This window comes from Lampris incognitus, chromosome 14, assembly GCF_029633865.1.
Source record: "Lampris incognitus isolate fLamInc1 chromosome 14, fLamInc1.hap2, whole genome shotgun sequence".
NCBI classification, from domain to species: Eukaryota; Metazoa; Chordata; class Actinopteri; order Lampriformes; family Lampridae; genus Lampris; species Lampris incognitus.
Genome location: NC_079224.1, coordinates 45,069,928 through 45,089,627, shown reverse-complemented (window position 1 = coordinate 45,089,627; position 19,700 = coordinate 45,069,928). Strand labels below are relative to the sequence as shown.

Here is a 19,700-nt window from a genome sequence, read left to right as displayed (position 1 = left end):
TACAGTCAGTACTGGGTGCATAGTCGGTACTGGGTGCACAGTCAGTACTGGGTGCACAGTCGGTACTGGGTGCATGGTCGGTACTGGGTGTACAGTCGGTACTGGGTGCACAGTCGGTACTGGGTGTACAGTCGCACTGGGTGAAGCCGCTGCAAACGTGAGTTCGCGCCGCCATCTTCTCACGCCGGAAATATATATTTCATATATTTCACACCTCATTTCTGATAAATTTTAAAAACAAAAAACTAAAACTATGAAAATATACATGAAGCGGTGTGACAACTATAAGACACATACAAGGTAACGAATACAAATAAAACACAGTACACAGTTGTGAAACGTGGGTAGGTGGTGGTTAAAACACAGGCAAGGCGGAGGGTAGGAAACACAGAGGGCTGTGCAGAAGACGGAGGCCAGGGTGTTGTGATTACTGCACACACGTGTTGCACACAATCCCACGAGTGTTGCAGAATATGTGGTCACACCCCACCCAGTACCACGGGGCTGACCGGACACAGAAGTAAGCTGTAACTTGTGTCTGTTGTAATTTATGCTTCCACTTTTGTGGACTTTGGAAAAAGGTCATTCGGGGGCATCCGGGTGGCGTGGGGGTCTATTCCGCTGCCTACCGACATGGGGCTCTCCGGTTCGAATCCCCACGTTACCTCTGGCTTGGTCGGGCGTCCCTACGGACACAATTAGCTGTGTCTGCGGGTGGGAAGCCGGATGTGGGTATGTGTCCTGGTCGCTGCACTAGCGCCTCCTCTGGTCGGTCGGGGCGCCTGTTCGGGGGGGAGGGGGAACAGCGTGATCCTCCCACGCGCTACGTCCCCCTGGTGAAACTCCTCACTGTCAGGTGAGAAGAAGCGGCTGGCGACTCCACATGTATGGGAGGAGGCATGTGGTAGTCTGCAGCCCTCCCCGGACCGGCAGAGGGAGGGGGGGCGGCAGAGACCGGGACGGCTCGGAAGAGTGGGGTAATTGGCTGGATACAATTGGGGAGAAAAGGGGGGGGGGACCAAAAGTGATTCAGGTCAGATGACAGACGGTGGTAAAACGTTCCCAGTAGTCAGTGTTGTCAGTGTTGTGTGTTTTGTCGAGGTGGTCATAAGTACACTGAATAAACAAGGCAGGCTTTTATGGCCAGTATGATCAGGGCAGACACACACACACACACACACACACACACACACACACACGTCACATGTCTCGGTGTGCGCGGCCTGCAGGCCCTGGTGCGGTCCAGAGACCCCCCCCCCCCCGGTATGAATCGTGGCTCAGTGTGTCTTTGTTGGTGTGAAGAAACAAAACAAATGAACGAAGGAACAGCAAATAGGGACGACTGCTTGTCGAAGATCAGAGTTTCCTCTGAAAAGGGAACATCCACATTTTAGAAAAAACACTATTCTGCTTTGACTAAATCATTGCTTGCGTGAAAGCAAAATTCACAGTTTTCCACAGAAGCTGATCCTTTGTGCCGCTAGGCCGGAACTTTGGGAAATCTGCTTTGCAAACTGTTTTTCGAAGAGCGGGTCACAACTGCCATGTTTTATTTCCGCACGTTCATCCGATTTTAGCTTAGAATTTCGCTCCTGTACACGCAGATGGACTATGAGAGCTTCAGTGTAAACACTGGCCACTGAGGTCTAGCTGTCCTCCAGCATGCCGGAGCTGTTCGCTGTCAATGAAAAGTCACGTGATTGAGGATAACCCATGAGGGTGATGTACAGAGCTGTAGTAACTACAGAGATATAAAGCTCATCAGCCACAGCATGAAGATATGGGAAAGAGTAATAGAAGTTATGGGAAAGAGTAATAGAAGATATGGGAAAGAGTAATAGAAGGTATGGGAAAGAGTAATAGAAGGTATGGGAAAGAGTAATAGAAGGTATGGGAAAGAGTAATAGAAGATATGGGAAAGAGTAATAGAAGGTATGGGAAAGAGTAATAGAAGATATGGGAAAGAGTAATAGAAGGTATGGGAAAGAGTAATAGAAGATATGGGAAAGAGTAATAGAAGGTATGGGAAAGAGTAATAGAAGGTATGGGAAAGAGTAATAGAAGGTATGGGAAAGAGTAATAGAAGGTATGGGAAAGAGTAATAGAAGATATGGGAAAGAGTAATAGAAGATATGGGAAAGAGTAATAGAAGATATGGGAAAGAGTAATAGAAGGTATGGGAAAGAGTAATAGAAGATATGGGAAAGAGTAATAGAAGATATGGGAAAGAGTAATAGAAGATATGGGAAAGAGTAATAGAAGGTATGGGAAAGAGTAATAGAAGGTATGGGAAAGAGTAATAGAAGATATGGGAAAGAGTAATAGAAGGTATGGGAAAGAGTAATAGAAGGTATGGGAAAGAGTAATAGAAGATATGGGAAAGAGTAATACAAGGTATGGGAAAGAGTAATAGAAGGTGACCTCCAGGTCATGCAGCTGAGTGATGAAACAGCCTTTAAGGCCGTCCCCATCTGAAACAACTGCCTCCAAACCCACATTATTATTATCAGTAGTAAGGTTATTATTGTTATTATCATCAGTGGTATTAAGGCTATTATTATTATCATCATCACCAGTAGTATTAAGGTTATTATTATTATTATCAGTAGTATTAAAGCTTATTATTATTACTATTATTATTATTATTATAAGTAGTATTCATATTATTATTATCATTTCTATTATTATCAGTAGTATTAAGCTTATTATTATTATTATTATTATCAGTAGTATTCAGGTTATTATTATCAGTAGTATTCAGGTTGTTATTATTATTATTATCAGTAGTATTCAGGTTGTTATTATTATTATTATTATCAGTAGTATTCAGGTTGCTATTATTATTATTATCGGAAGTATTCAGGTTGTTATTATTATTATTATCAGTAGTATTCAGGTTGTTATTATTATTATTATCAGTAGTATTCAGGTTGTTATTATTATTATTATTAATATTATTATCAGTAGTATTCAGGTTGTTATTATTATTATTATTATCAGTAGTATTCATATTATTATTATCATTTCTATTATTATCAGTAGTATTCAGGTTGTTATTATTATTATTATTATCAGTAGTATTAAGGTTATTATTATCAGTAGTATTCAGGTTGTTATTATTATTATTATTATCAGTAGTATTCAGGTTGTTGTTATTATTATTATTATCAGTAGTATTCAGGTTGTTATTATTATTATTATCGGAAGTATTCAGGTTGTTATTATTATTATTATTATCAGTAGTATTCAGGTTGTTATTATTATTATTATCAGTAGTATTCAGGTTGTTATTATTATTATTATTATCAGTAGTATTAAGGTTATTATCAGTAGTATTCAGGTTGTTATTATTATTATTATTATTATCAGTAGTATTCAGGTTGTTATTATTATTATCAGTAGTATTCAGGTTGTTATTATTATTATTATCGGAAGTATTCAGGTTGTTATTATTATTATTATCAGTAGTATTCAGGTTGTTATTATTATTATTATTATCAGTAGTATTCAGGTTGTTATTATTATTATTATTATCAGTAGTATTCAGGTTATTATTATCATCAGTAGTATTCAGGTTATTATTATTATTATTATTATTATTATCATCATCAGTAGTATTCAGGTTATTATTATTATCGGTAGTATTCAGGTTGTTATTTTGAATGGCATGAACTGACAGGTGTCTTGTGCTTCGACAGAGCTGAACATGGAATGCAACCCGTCGGACCACCCGCGGGCCAGCACCATATTCCTCAGCAAATCACAGACGGACGGTAAGCCGACCCATTTCATTTGCAGGAGTTTCCTGGATTTCTTTTGGTCCGTTTCTTCCTGGGATGGTAGGGAGGCCGGATGGTAGAGAGGCCGGATGTTAGAGAGGCCGGATGGTAGAGAGGCCGGATGTGTTTGGGGTTTAACTACACAGTCACGGTTCATGGTTTCATCAGCTTCATGTGAGCAAAACAAATAAAACCCAAACATGGCTGACGTCACCAGATGACATGAAATGAAACTACATTTGATTGGTTTAGATTTAACTTTCGTCCTCCACAAGGGAAAACCAGCTCTTTTACTACAAACCACACCAAGACAATCTGCATATACATACAAGTTAAAAAGGGTGGTGTCCGGGTGGTGTGGCGGTCTATTCCGTTGCCTACCAACACAGGGATCGCCGGTTCGAATCCCCGTGTTACCTCCAGCTTGGTCCTACAGACACAACTGGCCGGGTGGGAAGCCGGATGTGGGTATGCGTCCTGGTCGATGCACTAGCGCCTCCTCTGGTCAGTCGGGGCACCTGTTCGGGGGGGAGGGGGAACAGCGCGATCTTCCCACGCGCTACGTCCCCCTGGTGAAACTCCTCACTGTCAGGTGAAAAGAAGCGGCTGGCGACTCCACGTGTATGGGAGGAGGCATGTGGTAGTCTGCAGCCCTCCCCGGGTCAGCAGAGGAGGTGGAGCAGAGACCGGGACAGCTCGGAAAGGTGGGGTAATTGGCCGGATACAATTGGGGAGGGAAAAAGGGAGTGTTGGAGCATATCACAGTGAAGTCCAACTGCACAGTAGATATTAAAAGTCAGATCTACATTTTCTAGACCGCTAATTCAAGACATGGTTCTCCATCCGGGCCTCATCCATTGTTACTTTTAAAACAAACCGAAACCTGACATCCACCCTCATCCTTCCAGTCTCCAGACCGATAAATGAGCTCATCTCTCATCGCTCTAGGGTAGAACTGGAAACTGCTACTACTTCCAGCTGCTCCCGTTAGGGGGCGCCACAGCAGACCATCCCTTTCCATCTCTTCCTGTCCTCTGTCACACCAGCCACCTGCATGTCCTCCCTCACCACATCCATAAGCCTCCTCTTTGGCCTTCCTCTTCTCCTCTTCCCTGGCAGCTCCATATTCAGCCTCCTTCTCCCAGTATACCCAGCATCTCTCCTCCACACATGTCCACACCATCTCCATCTTGTCTCTCTTGCTTTGTCTCCAAACCGTCCAACCTGAGCTGTCCCTCTAATATACTCCTTGCTAATCCTGTCCTTCTTCATCACTCCCAGTGAAAATCTTATCATCTTCATCTCTGCCACCTCCACCTCCTCCTCCTGTCTTCTCATCAGCACCACTGTCTCCAAACCATACAACATAGCTGGTCTCACTACCATCTTGTAAACCTTCCCTTTAACTCTTGCTGCTACCCTTCTGTCACACATCACTCCTGACACTCTTCTCCACCCACTCCACCCTGCCTGCACTCTCTTCTCCACCTCTCTCCTGCACTCCCCGTTACTTTGGACAGTTGACCCCAAGTATTTAAACTCATCCACCTTCATCACCTCCACTCCTTGCACCCTCACCAGGTCTGGAAAGCAAGGTTAAAAAAACCCAAAAACATTAAAGGAATCCAGTTGAGTCTTGACCACTAGTGGCGCTCTAGAGCACAGTGAGAGAAGCTGGTCTCCATACTGTTTGTATCACATGTTTTTCCACCACGCACACAAGGACGCACATGCACGCCACGCGCACGGGGGGGGGGGGAGGGGGGTAGTAAATATTCTGCGGACATTAAACACAAAGAAGAAGTCGAAAGAAAACCAAAAAGCCTCGGGCTGAATTTAACGGTTGTTAAAAATGACCAGAAGTTAAAAACTGCCTCCGAAGGGCAAAGCGCCACACGGACAAATTAAAAATGTGTTCACTTTGTGTTATTTTGTGTAAATGAGTGATTGTGAGCTGAATAAGTAGACATGTTGTTGGTTACTCTTCTTTCAGAGGTGCCCAACAGGAACGGTGAGTAGTCACGAGGCTAAAGTGTGTTTCTGTCGCCCCCTAGTGGCCGAACAGTCTTCCCCCCATGTTTTCCGAGGGTCTCTGGATGCTCATGCCTTCTAACTCGTTCTAGCGCTGATTTCGCTTCATTTCTGCAAACATTTTCCTTTTCTACTGTGCAAAACAGCAAACTAATACAATGCTGTCGGTCCAACGGTGTGCTCTGCAATAAAACACTTGCACGTGTGTGTGATACTGTGTGATAATGTGTGATAATGTGTGATACTGTGTGATAATGTGTGATGCTGTGTGATAATGTGTGATATTGTGTGATAATGTGTGATACTGTGTGATACTGTGTGATATTGTGTGATAATGTGTGATGCTGTGTGATACTGTGTGATGCTGTGTGATAATGTGTGATAATGTGTGATAATGTGTGATAATGTGTGATAATGTGTGATGCTGTGTGATGCTGTGTGATACTGTGTGATAATGTGTGATACTGTGTGATGCTGTGTGATGCTGTGTGATAATGTGTGATGCTGTGTGACAATGTGTGATAATGTGTGATGCTGTGTGATACTGTGTGATACTGTGTGATGATTTGTGATAATGTGTGATGCTGTGTGATAATGTGTGATGATTTGTGATAATGTGTGATACTGTGTGACAATGTGTGATGCTGTGTGATACTGTGTGATACTGTGTTATAATGCGTGATACTGTGTGATACTGTGTGATGCTGTGTGATAATGTGTGATACTGTGTGATGATTTGTGATAATGTGTGATGCTGTGTGATGCTGTGTGATACTGTGTGATGCTGTGTGATACTGTGTGCCCAGGTTTGTGTGCCCAGGTTAGGATCCAGGTTTGTTGTGTTCAGGCTGCCTGTCCAACTACAGCAAGCGTTTCAGAAAGTAGGTTTTTGTAACTCGTCTCTTTCTTTCTGCAGTACGAGACAAACGAAAGAGCCTCTTCATCAATAACGTGAGTACCTCAACACTTCTGTCACATCCTGTCTGTCGCATCCTTTCTGTCACATCCTGTCTGTCGCATCTTGTCTGTTACATTCTGTCTGTTACATCCTGTCTGTCACATCCAGTCTGTCACATCCTGTCTGTCGCATCTTGTCTGTCACATCCAGTCTGTCACATCCTGTCTGTTACATCCTGTCTGTTACATTCTGTCTGTTACATCCTGTCTGTTACATCCTGTCTGTCGCGTCCTGTCTGTCGCATCTTGTCTGTTACATCCTGTCTGTTACATCCTGTCTGTCGCATCTTGTCTGTCACATCCTGTCTGTCGCATCCTGTCTGTTCCATCCTGTCTGTCGCATCTTGTCTGTCACATCCTGTCTGTCACATCCTGTCTGTTACATCCTGTCTGTTACATCCTGTCTGTCGCGTCGTCTGTCGCATCTCGTCTGTCACATCCTGTCTGTTACATCCTGTCTGTTACATCCTGTCTGTCACATCCTGTCTGTCGCATCTCGTCTGTCACATCCTGTCTGTTACATCTTGTCTGTCACATCCTGTCTGTCACATCCTGTCTGTTACATCCTGTCTGTTACATCCTGTCTGTCGCATCTCGTCTGTCACATCCTGTCTGTTACATCTTGTCTGTCACATCCTGTCTGTCGCATCTCGTCTGTCACATCCTGTCTGTTACATCTTGTCTGTCACATCCTGTCTGTTACATCCTGTCTGTTACATCCTGTCTGTCACATCTTGTCTGTTACATCCTGTCTGTTACATCCTGTCTGTTACATCCTGTCTGTTACATCTTGTCTGTCACATCTTGTCTGTTACATCTTGTCTGTTACATCCTGTCTGTTACATATTGTCTGTCACATCTTGTCTGTTACATCCTGTCTGTCACATCTTGTCTGTTACATCCTGTCTGTCACATCTTGTCTGTCACATCCAGTCTGTCACTTCCTTTCTGTCGCATCCTGTCTGTCACATCCTGTCTGTCGCATCTCGTCTGTCACATCCTGTCTGTTACATCTTGTCTGTCACATCCTGTCTGTTACATCCTGTCTGTTACATCCTGTCTGTTACATCTTGTCTGTCACATCTTGTCTGTTACATCTTGTCTGTTACATCCTGTCTGTTACATCCTGTCTGTTACATCTTGTCTGTCACATCTTGTCTGTTACATCTTGTCTGTTACATCCTGTCTGTTACATCTTGTCTGTCACATCTTGTCTGTTACATCCTGTCTGTCACATCCTGTCTGTTACATCCTGTCTGTCACATCTTGTCTGTCACATCCAGTCTGTCACTTCCTGTCTGTCGCATCCTGTCTGTCACATCCTGTCTGTCGCATCTTGTCTGTTACACCCTGTCTGTCACATCCTGTCTGTCACATCCTGTCTGTCGCATCTTGTCTGTTACACCCTGTCTGTCACATCCTGTCTGTCACATCTTGTCTGTCACATCTTGTCTGTCACATCCTGTCTGTCACATCCAGTCTGTCACATCCAGTCTGTCACATCCTGTCTGTCACATCCTGTCTGTCACCTCCTGTCTCGAAATCTGTGCCTGTTCTTGTGTTGTTTATTTTTTTGGGGGGGGGATTCCGCCCCCTTTTTTCCCCCAATTGTACTTGGCCAGTTACCCCACTCTTCCGAGCCGTCCCGGTCTCTGCTCCGCCCCCTCTGCTGATCCGGGGAGGGCTGCAGACTACCACATGCCTCCTCCCATACATGTGGAGTCACCAGCCGCTTCTTTTCACCTGACAGTGAGGAGTTTCACCAGGGGGGCGGAGCACGTGGGAGGATCACGCTATTCCCCCCCAGTCCCCCCGAACAGGCGCCCCGACCGACCAGAGGAGGCGCTAGTGCAGCGACCAGGACACATACCCACACCCGGCTCCCCACCCGCAGACACGGCCAATTGTGTCTGTAGGGACACCCGACCAAGTCGGAGGTAACACGGGGATTCAAACCAGCGACCCCGTGTTGGTAGGGAACGGAATAGACCGCTGTGCTACCTGGAGGCCCCTGTTTTGTGTGTTTCCAGGTCTTGTTGTTCATACGAAGTGACGCGACACGTGTCTTTGTTGAGTGTGTTCTTGATGTCTTTACAGAATCCTCACTCGGCAGGAAAAGTGTGCGTTTTGTCTCGCGACTGTTCACTCGTCTGTTGCTCTGACCGATTCACTCTGAACACGACACTACGACCGTCTTCTTAAGGCTGACACACATTTTTCATTATTTTACAAGTTAACAAACATCTTGGAGTCAAAGGTAAACGTCTGCTGTGCTTCACGTCCATCACCTCCACCCATCCACCACCACCGCCTGTCACCCCCATCGTGCAGTTAGAGAGCGCCTTGTGTGGTACTCGACCTCGTGATGTGCTCACGTCAGAGCTGTTAGACCACAGCACCTCCCCTCCACAGGCCCCACAGGCCCCCACAGGCCTACATGTCCCGGGTGGTGCGGAGGCCTGGACGTTGGGCCTGTGTTGCTCAGCCTACATGTCCCCGGGTGGTGCGGAGGCCTGGACGTTGGGCCTGTGTTGCTCAGCCTACATGTCCCTGGGTGGTGCGGAGGCCTGGACGTTGGGCCTGTGTTGCTCAGCCTACATGTCCCGGGTGGTGCGGAGGCCTGGACGTTGGGCCTGTGTTGCTCAGCCTACATGTCCCCGGGTGGTGCGGAGGCCTGGACGTTGGGCCTGTGTTGCTCAGCCTACATGTCCCGGGTGGTGCGGAGGCCTGGACGTTGGGCCTGTGTTGCTCAGCCTACATGTCCCCGGGTGGTGCGGAGGCCTGGACGTTGGGCCTGTGTTGCTCAGCCTACATGTCCCCGGGTGGTGCGGAGGCCTGGACGTTGGGCCTGTGTTGCTCAGCCTACATGTCCCGGGTGGTGCGGAGGCCTGGACGTTGGGCCTGTGTTGCTCAGCCTACATGTCCCGGGTGGTGCGGAGGCCTGGACGCTGGGCCTGTGTTGCTCAGCCTACATGTCCCGGGTGGTGCGGAGGCCTGGACGCTGGGCCTGTGTTGCTCAGCCTACATGTCCCCGGGTGGTGCGGAGGCCTGGACGTTGGGCCTGTGTTGCTCAGCCTACATGTCCCCGGGTGGTGCGGAGGCCTGGACGTTGGGCCTGTGTTGCTCAGCCTACATGTCCCGGGTGGTGCGGAGGCCTGGACGTTGGGCCTGTGTTGCTCAGCCTACATGTCCCGGGTGGTGCGGAGCCCTGGACGTTGGGCCTGTGTTGCTCAGCCTACATGCCCCCGGGTGGTGCGGAGGCCTGGACGTTGGGCCTGTGTTGCTCAGCCTACATGTCCCCGGGTGGTGCGGAGGCCTGGATGTTGGGCCTGTGTTGCTCAGCCTACATGTCCCCGGGTGGTGCGGAGGCCTGGACGTTGGGCCTGTGTTGCTCAGCCTACATGTCCCGGGTGGTGCGGAGGCCTGGACGTTGGGCCTGTGCTGCTCAGCCTACATGTCCCCGGGTGGTGCGGAGGCCTGGACGCTGGGCCTGTGTTGCTCAGCCTACATGTCCCCGGGTGGTGCGGAGGCCTGGACGTTGGGCCTGTGTTGCTCAGCCTACATGTCCCGGGTGGTGCGGAGGCCTGGACGTTGGGCCTGTGTTGCTCAGCCTACATGTCCCGGGTGGTGCGGAGGCCTGGACGTTGGGCCTGTGTTGCTCAGCCTACATGCCCCCGGGTGGTGCGGAGGCCTGGACGTTGGGCCTGTGTTGCTCAGCCTACATGTCCCCGGGTGGTGCGGAGGCCTGGACGTTGGGCCTGTGTTGCTCAGCCTACATGTCCCCGGGTGGTGCGGAGGCCTGGACGCTGGGCCTGTGTTGCTCAGCCTACATGTCCCCGGGTGGTGCGGAGGCCTGGACGCTGGGCCTGTGTTGCTCAGCCTACATGTCCCCGGGTGGTGCGGAGGCCTGGACGTTGGGCCTGTGTTGCTCAGCCTACATGTCCCGGGTGGTGCGGAGGCCTGGACGTTGGGCCTGTGTTGCTCAGCCTACATGTCCCGGGTGGTGCGGAGGCCTGGACGTTGGGCCTGTGTTGCTCAGCCTACATGTCCCCGGGTGGTGCGGAGGCCTGGACGCTGGGCCTGTGTTGCTCAGCCTACATGTCCCGGGTGGTGCGGAGGCCTGGACGCTGGGCCTGTGTTGCTCAGCCTACATGTCCCGGGTGGTGCGGAGGCCTGGACGCTGGGCCTGTGTTGCTCAGCCTACATGTCCCGGGTGGTGCGGAGGCCTGGATGCTGGGCCTGTGTTGCTCAGCCTACATGTCCCCGGGTGGTGCGGAGGCCTGGACGTTGGGCCTGTGTTGCTCAGCCTACATGTCCCGGGTGGTGCGGAGGCCTGGACGTTGGGCCTGTGTTGCTCAGCCTACATGTCCCCGGGTGGTGCGGAGGCCTGGACGTTGGGCCTGTGTTGCTCAGCCTACATGTCCCCGGGTGGTGCGGAGGCCTGGATGTTGGGCCTGTGTTGCTCAGCCTACATGTCCCCGGGTGGTGCGGAGGCCTGGACGTTGGGCCTGTGTTGCTCAGCCTACATGCCCCGGGTGGTGCGGAGGCCTGGACGTTGGGCCTGTGTTGCTCAGCCTACATGTCCCGGGTGGTGCGGAGGCCTGGACGTTGGGCCTGTGTTGCTCAGCCTACATGTCCCGGGTGGTGCGGAGGCCTGGACGCTGGGCCTGTGTTGCTCAGCCTACATGTCCCCGGGTGGTGCGGAGGCCTGGACGCTGGGCCTGTGTTGCTCAGCCTACATGTCCCCGGGTGGTGCGGAGGCCTGGACGTTGGGCCTGTGTTGATCAGCCTACATGTCCCCGGGTGGTGCGGAGGCCTGGACGTTGGGCCTGTGTTGCTCAGCCTACATGTCCCGGGTGGTGCGGAGGCCTGGACGCTGGGCCTGTGTTGCTCAGCCTACATGTCCCCGGGTGGTGCGGAGGCCTGGATGTTGGGCCTGTGTTGCTCAGCCTACATGTCCCTGGGTGGTGCGGAGGCCTGGACGTTGGCATGAACTTGCTGGTTAGCCTACATGTCCCCGGGTGGTGCGGAGGCCTGGATGTTGGGCCTGTGTTGCTCAGCCTACATGTCCCTGGGTGGTGCGGAGGCCTGGACGTTGGCATGAACTCGCTGGTTAGCCTACATGTCCCCGGGTGGTGCGGAGGCCTGGACGTTGGGCCTGTGTTGCTCAGCCTACATGTCCCGGGTGGTGCGGAGGCCTGGACGCTGGGCCTGTGTTGCTCAGCCTACATGTCCCCGGGTGGTGCGGAGGCCTGGACGCTGGGCCTGTGTTGCTCAGCCTACATGTCCCCGGGTGGTGCGGAGGCCTGGACGTTGGGCCTGTGTTGATCAGCCTACATGTCCCCGGGTGGTGCGGAGGCCTGGACGCTGGGCCTGTGTTGCTCAGCCTACATGTCCCGGGTGGTGCGGAGGCCTGGACGCTGGGCCTGTGTTGCTCAGCCTACATGTCCCGGGTGGTGCGGAGGCCTGGATGCTGGGCCTGTGTTGCTCAGCCTACATGTCCCCGGGTGGTGCGGAGGCCTGGACGTTGGGCCTGTGTTGCTCAGCCTACATGTCCCGGGTGGTGCGGAGGCCTGGACGTTGGGCCTGTGTTGCTCAGCCTACATGTCCCCGGGTGGTGCGGAGGCCTGGACGTTGGGCCTGTGTTGCTCAGCCTACATGTCCCCGGGTGGTGCGGAGGCCTGGACGTTGGGCCTGTGTTGCTCAGCCTACATGTCCCCGGGTGGTGCGGAGGCCTGGACGTTGGGCCTGTGTTGCTCAGCCTACATGCCCCGGGTGGTGCGGAGGCCTGGACGTTGGGCCTGTGTTGCTCAGCCTACATGTCCCGGGTGGTGCGGAGGCCTGGACGTTGGGCCTGTGTTGCTCAGCCTACATGTCCCGGGTGGTGCGGAGGCCTGGACGCTGGGCCTGTGTTGCTCAGCCTACATGTCCCCGGGTGGTGCGGAGGCCTGGACGCTGGGCCTGTGTTGCTCAGCCTACATGTCCCCGGGTGGTGCGGAGGCCTGGACGTTGGGCCTGTGTTGATCAGCCTACATGTCCCCGGGTGGTGCGGAGGCCTGGACGTTGGGCCTGTGTTGCTCAGCCTACATGTCCCGGGTGGTGCGGAGGCCTGGACGCTGGGCCTGTGTTGCTCAGCCTACATGTCCCCGGGTGGTGCGGAGGCCTGGATGTTGGGCCTGTGTTGCTCAGCCTACATGTCCCTGGGTGGTGCGGAGGCCTGGACGTTGGCATGAACTTGCTGGTTAGCCTACATGTCCCCGGGTGGTGCGGAGGCCTGGATGTTGGGCCTGTGTTGCTCAGCCTACATGTCCCTGGGTGGTGCGGAGGCCTGGACGTTGGCATGAACTCGCTGGTTAGCCTACATGTCCCCGGGTGGTGCGGAGGCCTGGACGTTGGGCCTGTGTTGCTCAGCCTACATGTCCCGGGTGGTGCGGAGGCCTGGACGCTGGGCCTGTGTTGCTCAGCCTACATGTCCCCGGGTGGTGCGGAGGCCTGGACGCTGGGCCTGTGTTGCTCAGCCTACATGTCCCCGGGTGGTGCGGAGGCCTGGACGTTGGGCCTGTGTTGATCAGCCTACATGTCCCCGGGTGGTGCGGAGGCCTGGACGTTGGGCCTGTGTTGCTCAGCCTACATGTCCCGGGTGGTGCGGAGGCCTGGACGCTGGGCCTGTGTTGCTCAGCCTACATGTCCCCGGGTGGTGCGGAGGCCTGGATGTTGGGCCTGTGTTGCTCAGCCTACATGTCCCGGGTGGTGCGGAGGCCTGGACGTTGGGCCTGTGTTGCTCAGCCTACATGTCCCCGGGTGGTGCGGAGGCCTGGACGTTGGGCCTGTGTTGCTCAGCCTACATGTCCCGGGTGGTGCGGAGGCCTGGACGTTGGGCCTGTGTTGCTCAGCCTACATGTCCCGGGTGGTGCGGAGGCCTGGACGTTGGGCCTGTGTTGCTCAGCCTACATGTCCCGGGTGGTGCGGAGGCCTGGACGCTGGGCCTGTGTTGCTCAGCCTACATGTCCCGGGTGGTGCGGAGGCCTGGACGTTGGGCCTGTGTTGCTCAGCCTACATGTCCCCGGGTGGTGCGGAGGCCTGGACGTTGGGCCTGTGTTGCTCAGCCTACATGTCCCCGGGTGGTACGGAGGCCTGGACGCTGGGCCTGTGTTGCTCAGCCTACATGTCCCGGGTGGTGCGGAGGCCTGGACGTTGGGCCTGTGTTGCTCAGCCTACATGTCCCGGGTGGTGCGGAGGCCTGGACGTTGGGCCTGTGTTGCTCAGCCTACATGTCCCGGGTGGTGCGGAGGCCTGGACGTTGGGCCTGTGTTGCTCAGCCTACATGTCCCCGGGTGGTGCGGAGGCCTGGACGTTGGGCCTGTGTTGCTCAGCCTACATGTCCCGGGTGGTGCGGAGGCCTGGACGTTGGGCCTGTGTTGCTCAGCCTACATGTCCCGGGTGGTGCGGAGGCCTGGACGTTGGGCCTGTGTTGCTCAGCCTACATGTCCCGGGTGGTGCGGAGGCCTGGACGTTGGGCCTGTGTTGCTCAGCCTACATGTCCCCGGGTGGTGCGGAGGCCTGGACGTTGGGCCTGTGTTGCTCAGCCTACATGTCCCCGGGTGGTGCGGAGGCCTGGACGTTGGGCCTGTGTTGCTCAGCCTACATGTCCCCGGGTGGTGCGGAGGCCTGGACGTTGGGCCTGTGTTGCTCAGCCTACATGTCCCGGGTGGTGCGGAGGCCTGGACGTTGGGCCTGTGTTGCTCAGCCTACATGTCCCCGGGTGGTGCGGAGGCCTGGACGTTGGGCCTGTGTTGCTCAGCCTACATGTCCCGGGTGGTGCGGAGGCCTGGACGCTGGGCCTGTGTTGCTCAGCCTACATGTCCCGGGTGGTGCGGAGGCCTGGACGCTGGGCCTGTGTTGCTCAGCCTACATGTCCCGGGTGGTGCGGAGGCCTGGACGTTGGGCCTGTGTTGCTCAGCCTACATGTCCCCGGGTGGTGCGGAGGCCTGGACGTTGGGCCTGTGTTGCTCAGCCTACATGTCCCCGGGTGGTGCGGAGGCCTGGACGCTGGGCCTGTGTTGCTCAGCCTACATGTCCCCGGGTGGTGCGGAGGCCTGGACGCTGGGCCTGTGTTGCTCAGCCTACATGTCCCGGGTGGTGCGGAGGCCTGGACGCTGGGCCTGTGTTGCTCAGCCTACATGTCCCGGGTGGTGCGGAGGCCTGGACGTTGGGCCTGTGTTGCTCAGCCTACATGTCCCGGGTGGTGCGGAGGCCTGGACGTTGGGCCTGTGTTGCTCAGCCTACATGTCCCCGGGTGGTGCGGAGGCCTGGACGCTGGGCCTGTGTTGCTCAGCCTACATGTCCCCGGGTGGTGCGGAGGCCTGGACGTTGGGCCTGTGTTGCTCAGCCTACATGTCCCCGGGTGGTGCGGAGGCCTGGACGTTGGGCCTGTGTTGCTCAGCCTACATGTCCCCGGGTGGTGCGGAGGCCTGGACGTTGGGCCTGTGTTGCTCAGCCTACATGTCCCCGGGTGGTGCGGAGGCCTGGATGTTGGGCCTGTGTTGCTCAGCCTACATGTCCCCGGGTGGTGCGGAGGCCTGGACGTTGGCATGAACTCGCTGGTTAGCCTACATGTCCCGGGTGGTGCGGAGGCCTGGACGTTGGGCCTGTGTTGCTCAGCCTACATGTCCCCGGGTGGTGCGGAGGCCTGGACGTTGGGCCTGTGTTGCTCAGCCTACATGTCCCCGGGTGGTGCGGAGGCCTGGATGCTGGGCCTGTGTTGCTCAGCCTACATGTCCCCGGGTGGTGCGGAGGCCTGGACGTTGGGCCTGTGTTGCTCAGCCTACATGTCCCGGGTGGTGCGGAGGCCTGGACGTTGGGCCTGTGTTGCTCAGCCTACATGTCCCCGGGTGGTGCGGAGGCCTGGACGTTGGGCCTGTGTTGCTCAGCCTACATGTCCCCGGGTGGTGCGGAGGCCTGGACGTTGGGCCTGTGTTGCTCAGCCTACATGTCCCCGGGTGGTGCGGAGGCCTGGACGTTGGGCCTGTGTTGCTCAGCCTACATGCCCCGGGTGGTGCGGAGGCCTGGACGTTGGGCCTGTGTTGCTCAGCCTACATGTCCCGGGTGGTGCGGAGGCCTGGACGTTGGGCCTGTGTTGCTCAGCCTACATGTCCCGGGTGGTGCGGAGGCCTGGACGCTGGGCCTGTGTTGCTCAGCCTACATGTCCCCGGGTGGTGCGGAGGCCTGGACGCTGGGCCTGTGTTGCTCAGCCTACATGTCCCCGGGTGGTGCGGAGGCCTGGACGTTGGGCCTGTGTTGATCAGCCTACATGTCCCCGGGTGGTGCGGAGGCCTGGACGTTGGGCCTGTGTTGCTCAGCCTACATGTCCCGGGTGGTGCGGAGGCCTGGACGCTGGGCCTGTGTTGCTCAGCCTACATGTCCCCGGGTGGTGCGGAGGCCTGGATGTTGGGCCTGTGTTGCTCAGCCTACATGTCCCTGGGTGGTGCGGAGGCCTGGACGTTGGCATGAACTTGCTGGTTAGCCTACATGTCCCCGGGTGGTGCGGAGGCCTGGATGTTGGGCCTGTGTTGCTCAGCCTACATGTCCCTGGGTGGTGCGGAGGCCTGGACGTTGGCATGAACTCGCTGGTTAGCCTACATGTCCCCGGGTGGTGCGGAGGCCTGGACGTTGGGCCTGTGTTGCTCAGCCTACATGTCCCGGGTGGTGCGGAGGCCTGGACGCTGGGCCTGTGTTGCTCAGCCTACATGTCCCCGGGTGGTGCGGAGGCCTGGACGCTGGGCCTGTGTTGCTCAGCCTACATGTCCCCGGGTGGTGCGGAGGCCTGGACGTTGGGCCTGTGTTGATCAGCCTACATGTCCCCGGGTGGTGCGGAGGCCTGGACGTTGGGCCTGTGTTGCTCAGCCTACATGTCCCGGGTGGTGCGGAGGCCTGGACGCTGGGCCTGTGTTGCTCAGCCTACATGTCCCCGGGTGGTGCGGAGGCCTGGATGTTGGGCCTGTGTTGCTCAGCCTACATGTCCCGGGTGGTGCGGAGGCCTGGACGTTGGGCCTGTGTTGCTCAGCCTACATGTCCCCGGGTGGTGCGGAGGCCTGGACGTTGGGCCTGTGTTGCTCAGCCTACATGTCCCGGGTGGTGCGGAGGCCTGGACGTTGGGCCTGTGTTGCTCAGCCTACATGTCCCGTGTGGTGCGGAGGCCTGGACGTTGGGCCTGTGTTGCTCAGCCTACATGTCCCGGGTGGTGCGGAGGCCTGGACGCTGGGCCTGTGTTGCTCAGCCTACATGTCCCGGGTGGTGCGGAGGCCTGGACGTTGGGCCTGTGTTGCTCAGCCTACATGTCCCCGGGTGGTGCGGAGGCCTGGACGTTGGGCCTGTGTTGCTCAGCCTACATGTCCCCGGGTGGTACGGAGGCCTGGACGCTGGGCCTGTGTTGCTCAGCCTACATGTCCCGGGTGGTGCGGAGGCCTGGACGTTGGGCCTGTGTTGCTCAGCCTACATGTCCCGGGTGGTGCGGAGGCCTGGACGTTGGGCCTGTGTTGCTCAGCCTACATGTCCCGGGTGGTGCGGAGGCCTGGACGTTGGGCCTGTGTTGCTCAGCCTACATGTCCCCGGGTGGTGCGGAGGCCTGGACGTTGGGCCTGTGTTGCTCAGCCTACATGTCCCGGGTGGTGCGGAGGCCTGGACGTTGGGCCTGTGTTGCTCAGCCTACATGTCCCGGGTGGTGCGGAGGCCTGGACGTTGGGCCTGTGTTGCTCAGCCTACATGTCCCGGGTGGTGCGGAGGCCTGGACGTTGGGCCTGTGTTGCTCAGCCTACATGTCCCCGGGTGGTGCGGAGGCCTGGACGTTGGGCCTGTGTTGCTCAGCCTACATGTCCCCGGGTGGTGCGGAGGCCTGGACGTTGGGCCTGTGTTGCTCAGCCTACATGTCCCCGGGTGGTGCGGAGGCCTGGACGTTGGGCCTGTGTTGCTCAGCCTACATGTCCCGGGTGGTGCGGAGGCCTGGACGTTGGGCCTGTGTTGCTCAGCCTACATGTCCCCGGGTGGTGCGGAGGCCTGGACGTTGGGCCTGTGTTGCTCAGCCTACATGTCCCGGGTGGTGCGGAGGCCTGGACGCTGGGCCTGTGTTGCTCAGCCTACATGTCCCCGGGTGGTGCGGAGGCCTGGACGCTGGGCCTGTGTTGCTCAGCCTACATGTCCCCGGGTGGTGCGGAGGCCTGGACGTTGGGCCTGTGTTGATCAGCCTACATGTCCCCGGGTGGTGCGGAGGCCTGGACGTTGGGCCTGTGTTGCTCAGCCTACATGTCCCCGGGTGGTGCGGAGGCCTGGACGCTGGGCCTGTGTTGCTCAGCCTACATGTCCCCGGGTGGTGCGGAGGCCTGGACGCTGGGCCTGTGTTGCTCAGCCTACATGTCCCGGGTGGTGCGGAGGCCTGGACGCTGGGCCTGTGTTGCTCAGCCTACATGTCCCGGGTGGTGCGGAGGCCTGGACGTTGGGCCTGTGTTGCTCAGCCTACATGTCCCGGGTGGTGCGGAGGCCTGGACGTTGGGCCTGTGTTGCTCAGCCTACATGTCCCCGGGTGGTGCGGAGGCCTGGACGCTGGGCCTGTGTTGCTCAGCCTACATGTCCCCGGGTGGTGCGGAGGCCTGGATGTTGGGCCTGTGTTGCTCAGCCTACATGTCCCCGGGTGGTGCGGAGGCCTGGACGTTGGGCCTGTGTTGCTCAGCCTACATGTCCCCGGGTGGTGCGGAGGCCTGGACGTTGGGCCTGTGTTGCTCAGCCTACATGTCCCCGGGTGGTGCGGAGGCCTGGATGTTGGGCCTGTGTTGCTCAGCCTACATGTCCCCGGGTGGTGCGGAGGCCTGGACGTTGGCATGAACTCGCTGGTTAGCCTACATGTCCCGGGTGGTGCGGAGGCCTGGACGTTGGGCCTGTGTTGCTCAGCCTACATGTCCCGGGTGGTGCGGAGGCCTGGACGTTGGGCCTGTGTTGCTCAGCCTACATGTCCCCGGGTGGTGCGGAGGCCTGGACGTTGGCATGAACTCGCTGGTTAGCCTACATGTCCCGGGTGGTGCGGAGGCCTGGACGTTGGGCCTGTGTTGCTCAGCCTACATGTCCCCGGGTGGTGCGGAGGCCTGGATGTTGGGCCTGTGTTGCTCAGCCTACATGTCCCCGGGTGGTGCGGAGGCCTGGATGTTGGCATGAACTCGCTGGTTAGCCTACATGTCCCCGGGTGGTGCGGAGGCCTGGACGTTGGGCCGCTGTTGCTCAGCCTACATGTCCCCGGGTGGTGCGGAGGCCTGGACGTTGGGCCTGTGTTGCTCAGCCTACATGTCCCCGGGTGGTGCGGAGGCCTGGACGTTGGCATGAACTCGCTGGTTAGCCTACATGTCCCCGGGTGGTGCGGAGGCCTGGACGTTGGGCCTGTGTTGCTCAGCCTACATGTCCCGGGTGGTGCGGAGGCCTGGACGTTGGGCCTGTGTTGCTCAGCCTACATGTCCCCGGGTGGTGCGGAGGCCTGGACGTTGGGCCTGTGTTGCTCAGCCTACATGTCCCCGGGTGGTGCGGAGGCCTGGATGCTGGGCCTGTGTTGCTCAGCCTACATGTCCCGGGTGGTGCGGAGGCCTGGACGTTGGGCCTGTGTTGCTCAGCCTACATGTCCCCGGGTGGTGCGGAGGCCTGGACGTTGGGCCTGTGTTGCTCAGCCTACATGTCCCCGGGTGGTGCGGAGGCCTGGACGTTGGGCCTGTGTTGCTCAGCCTACATGTCCCCGGGTGGTGCGGAGGCCTGGATGTTGGGCCTGTGTTGCTCAGCCTACATGTCCCCGGGTGGTGCGGAGGCCTGGACGTTGGGCCTGTGTTGCTCAGCCTACATGTCCCCGGGTGGTGCGGAGGCCTGGACGTTGGGCCTGTGTTGCTCAGCCTACATGTCCCCGGG

General features: G+C 56.2%; 1 protein-coding gene across 1 annotated transcript in view; it reads left to right on the top strand.

Annotated features, from left to right (window-relative positions):
- The window catches only part of LOC130123921 (cyclin-Y-like), a 65,312-nt gene that overhangs the window by 34,373 nt on the left and 11,239 nt on the right, over positions 1-19,700 (top strand). Inside the window, exons 2-3 of the mRNA XM_056293249.1 lie at positions 3,699-3,773; positions 6,727-6,761. Coding sequence (XP_056149224.1) covers positions 3,699-3,773; positions 6,727-6,761 — 110 coding nt within the window. The remainder of the gene's footprint in view (positions 1-3,698; positions 3,774-6,726; positions 6,762-19,700) is intronic.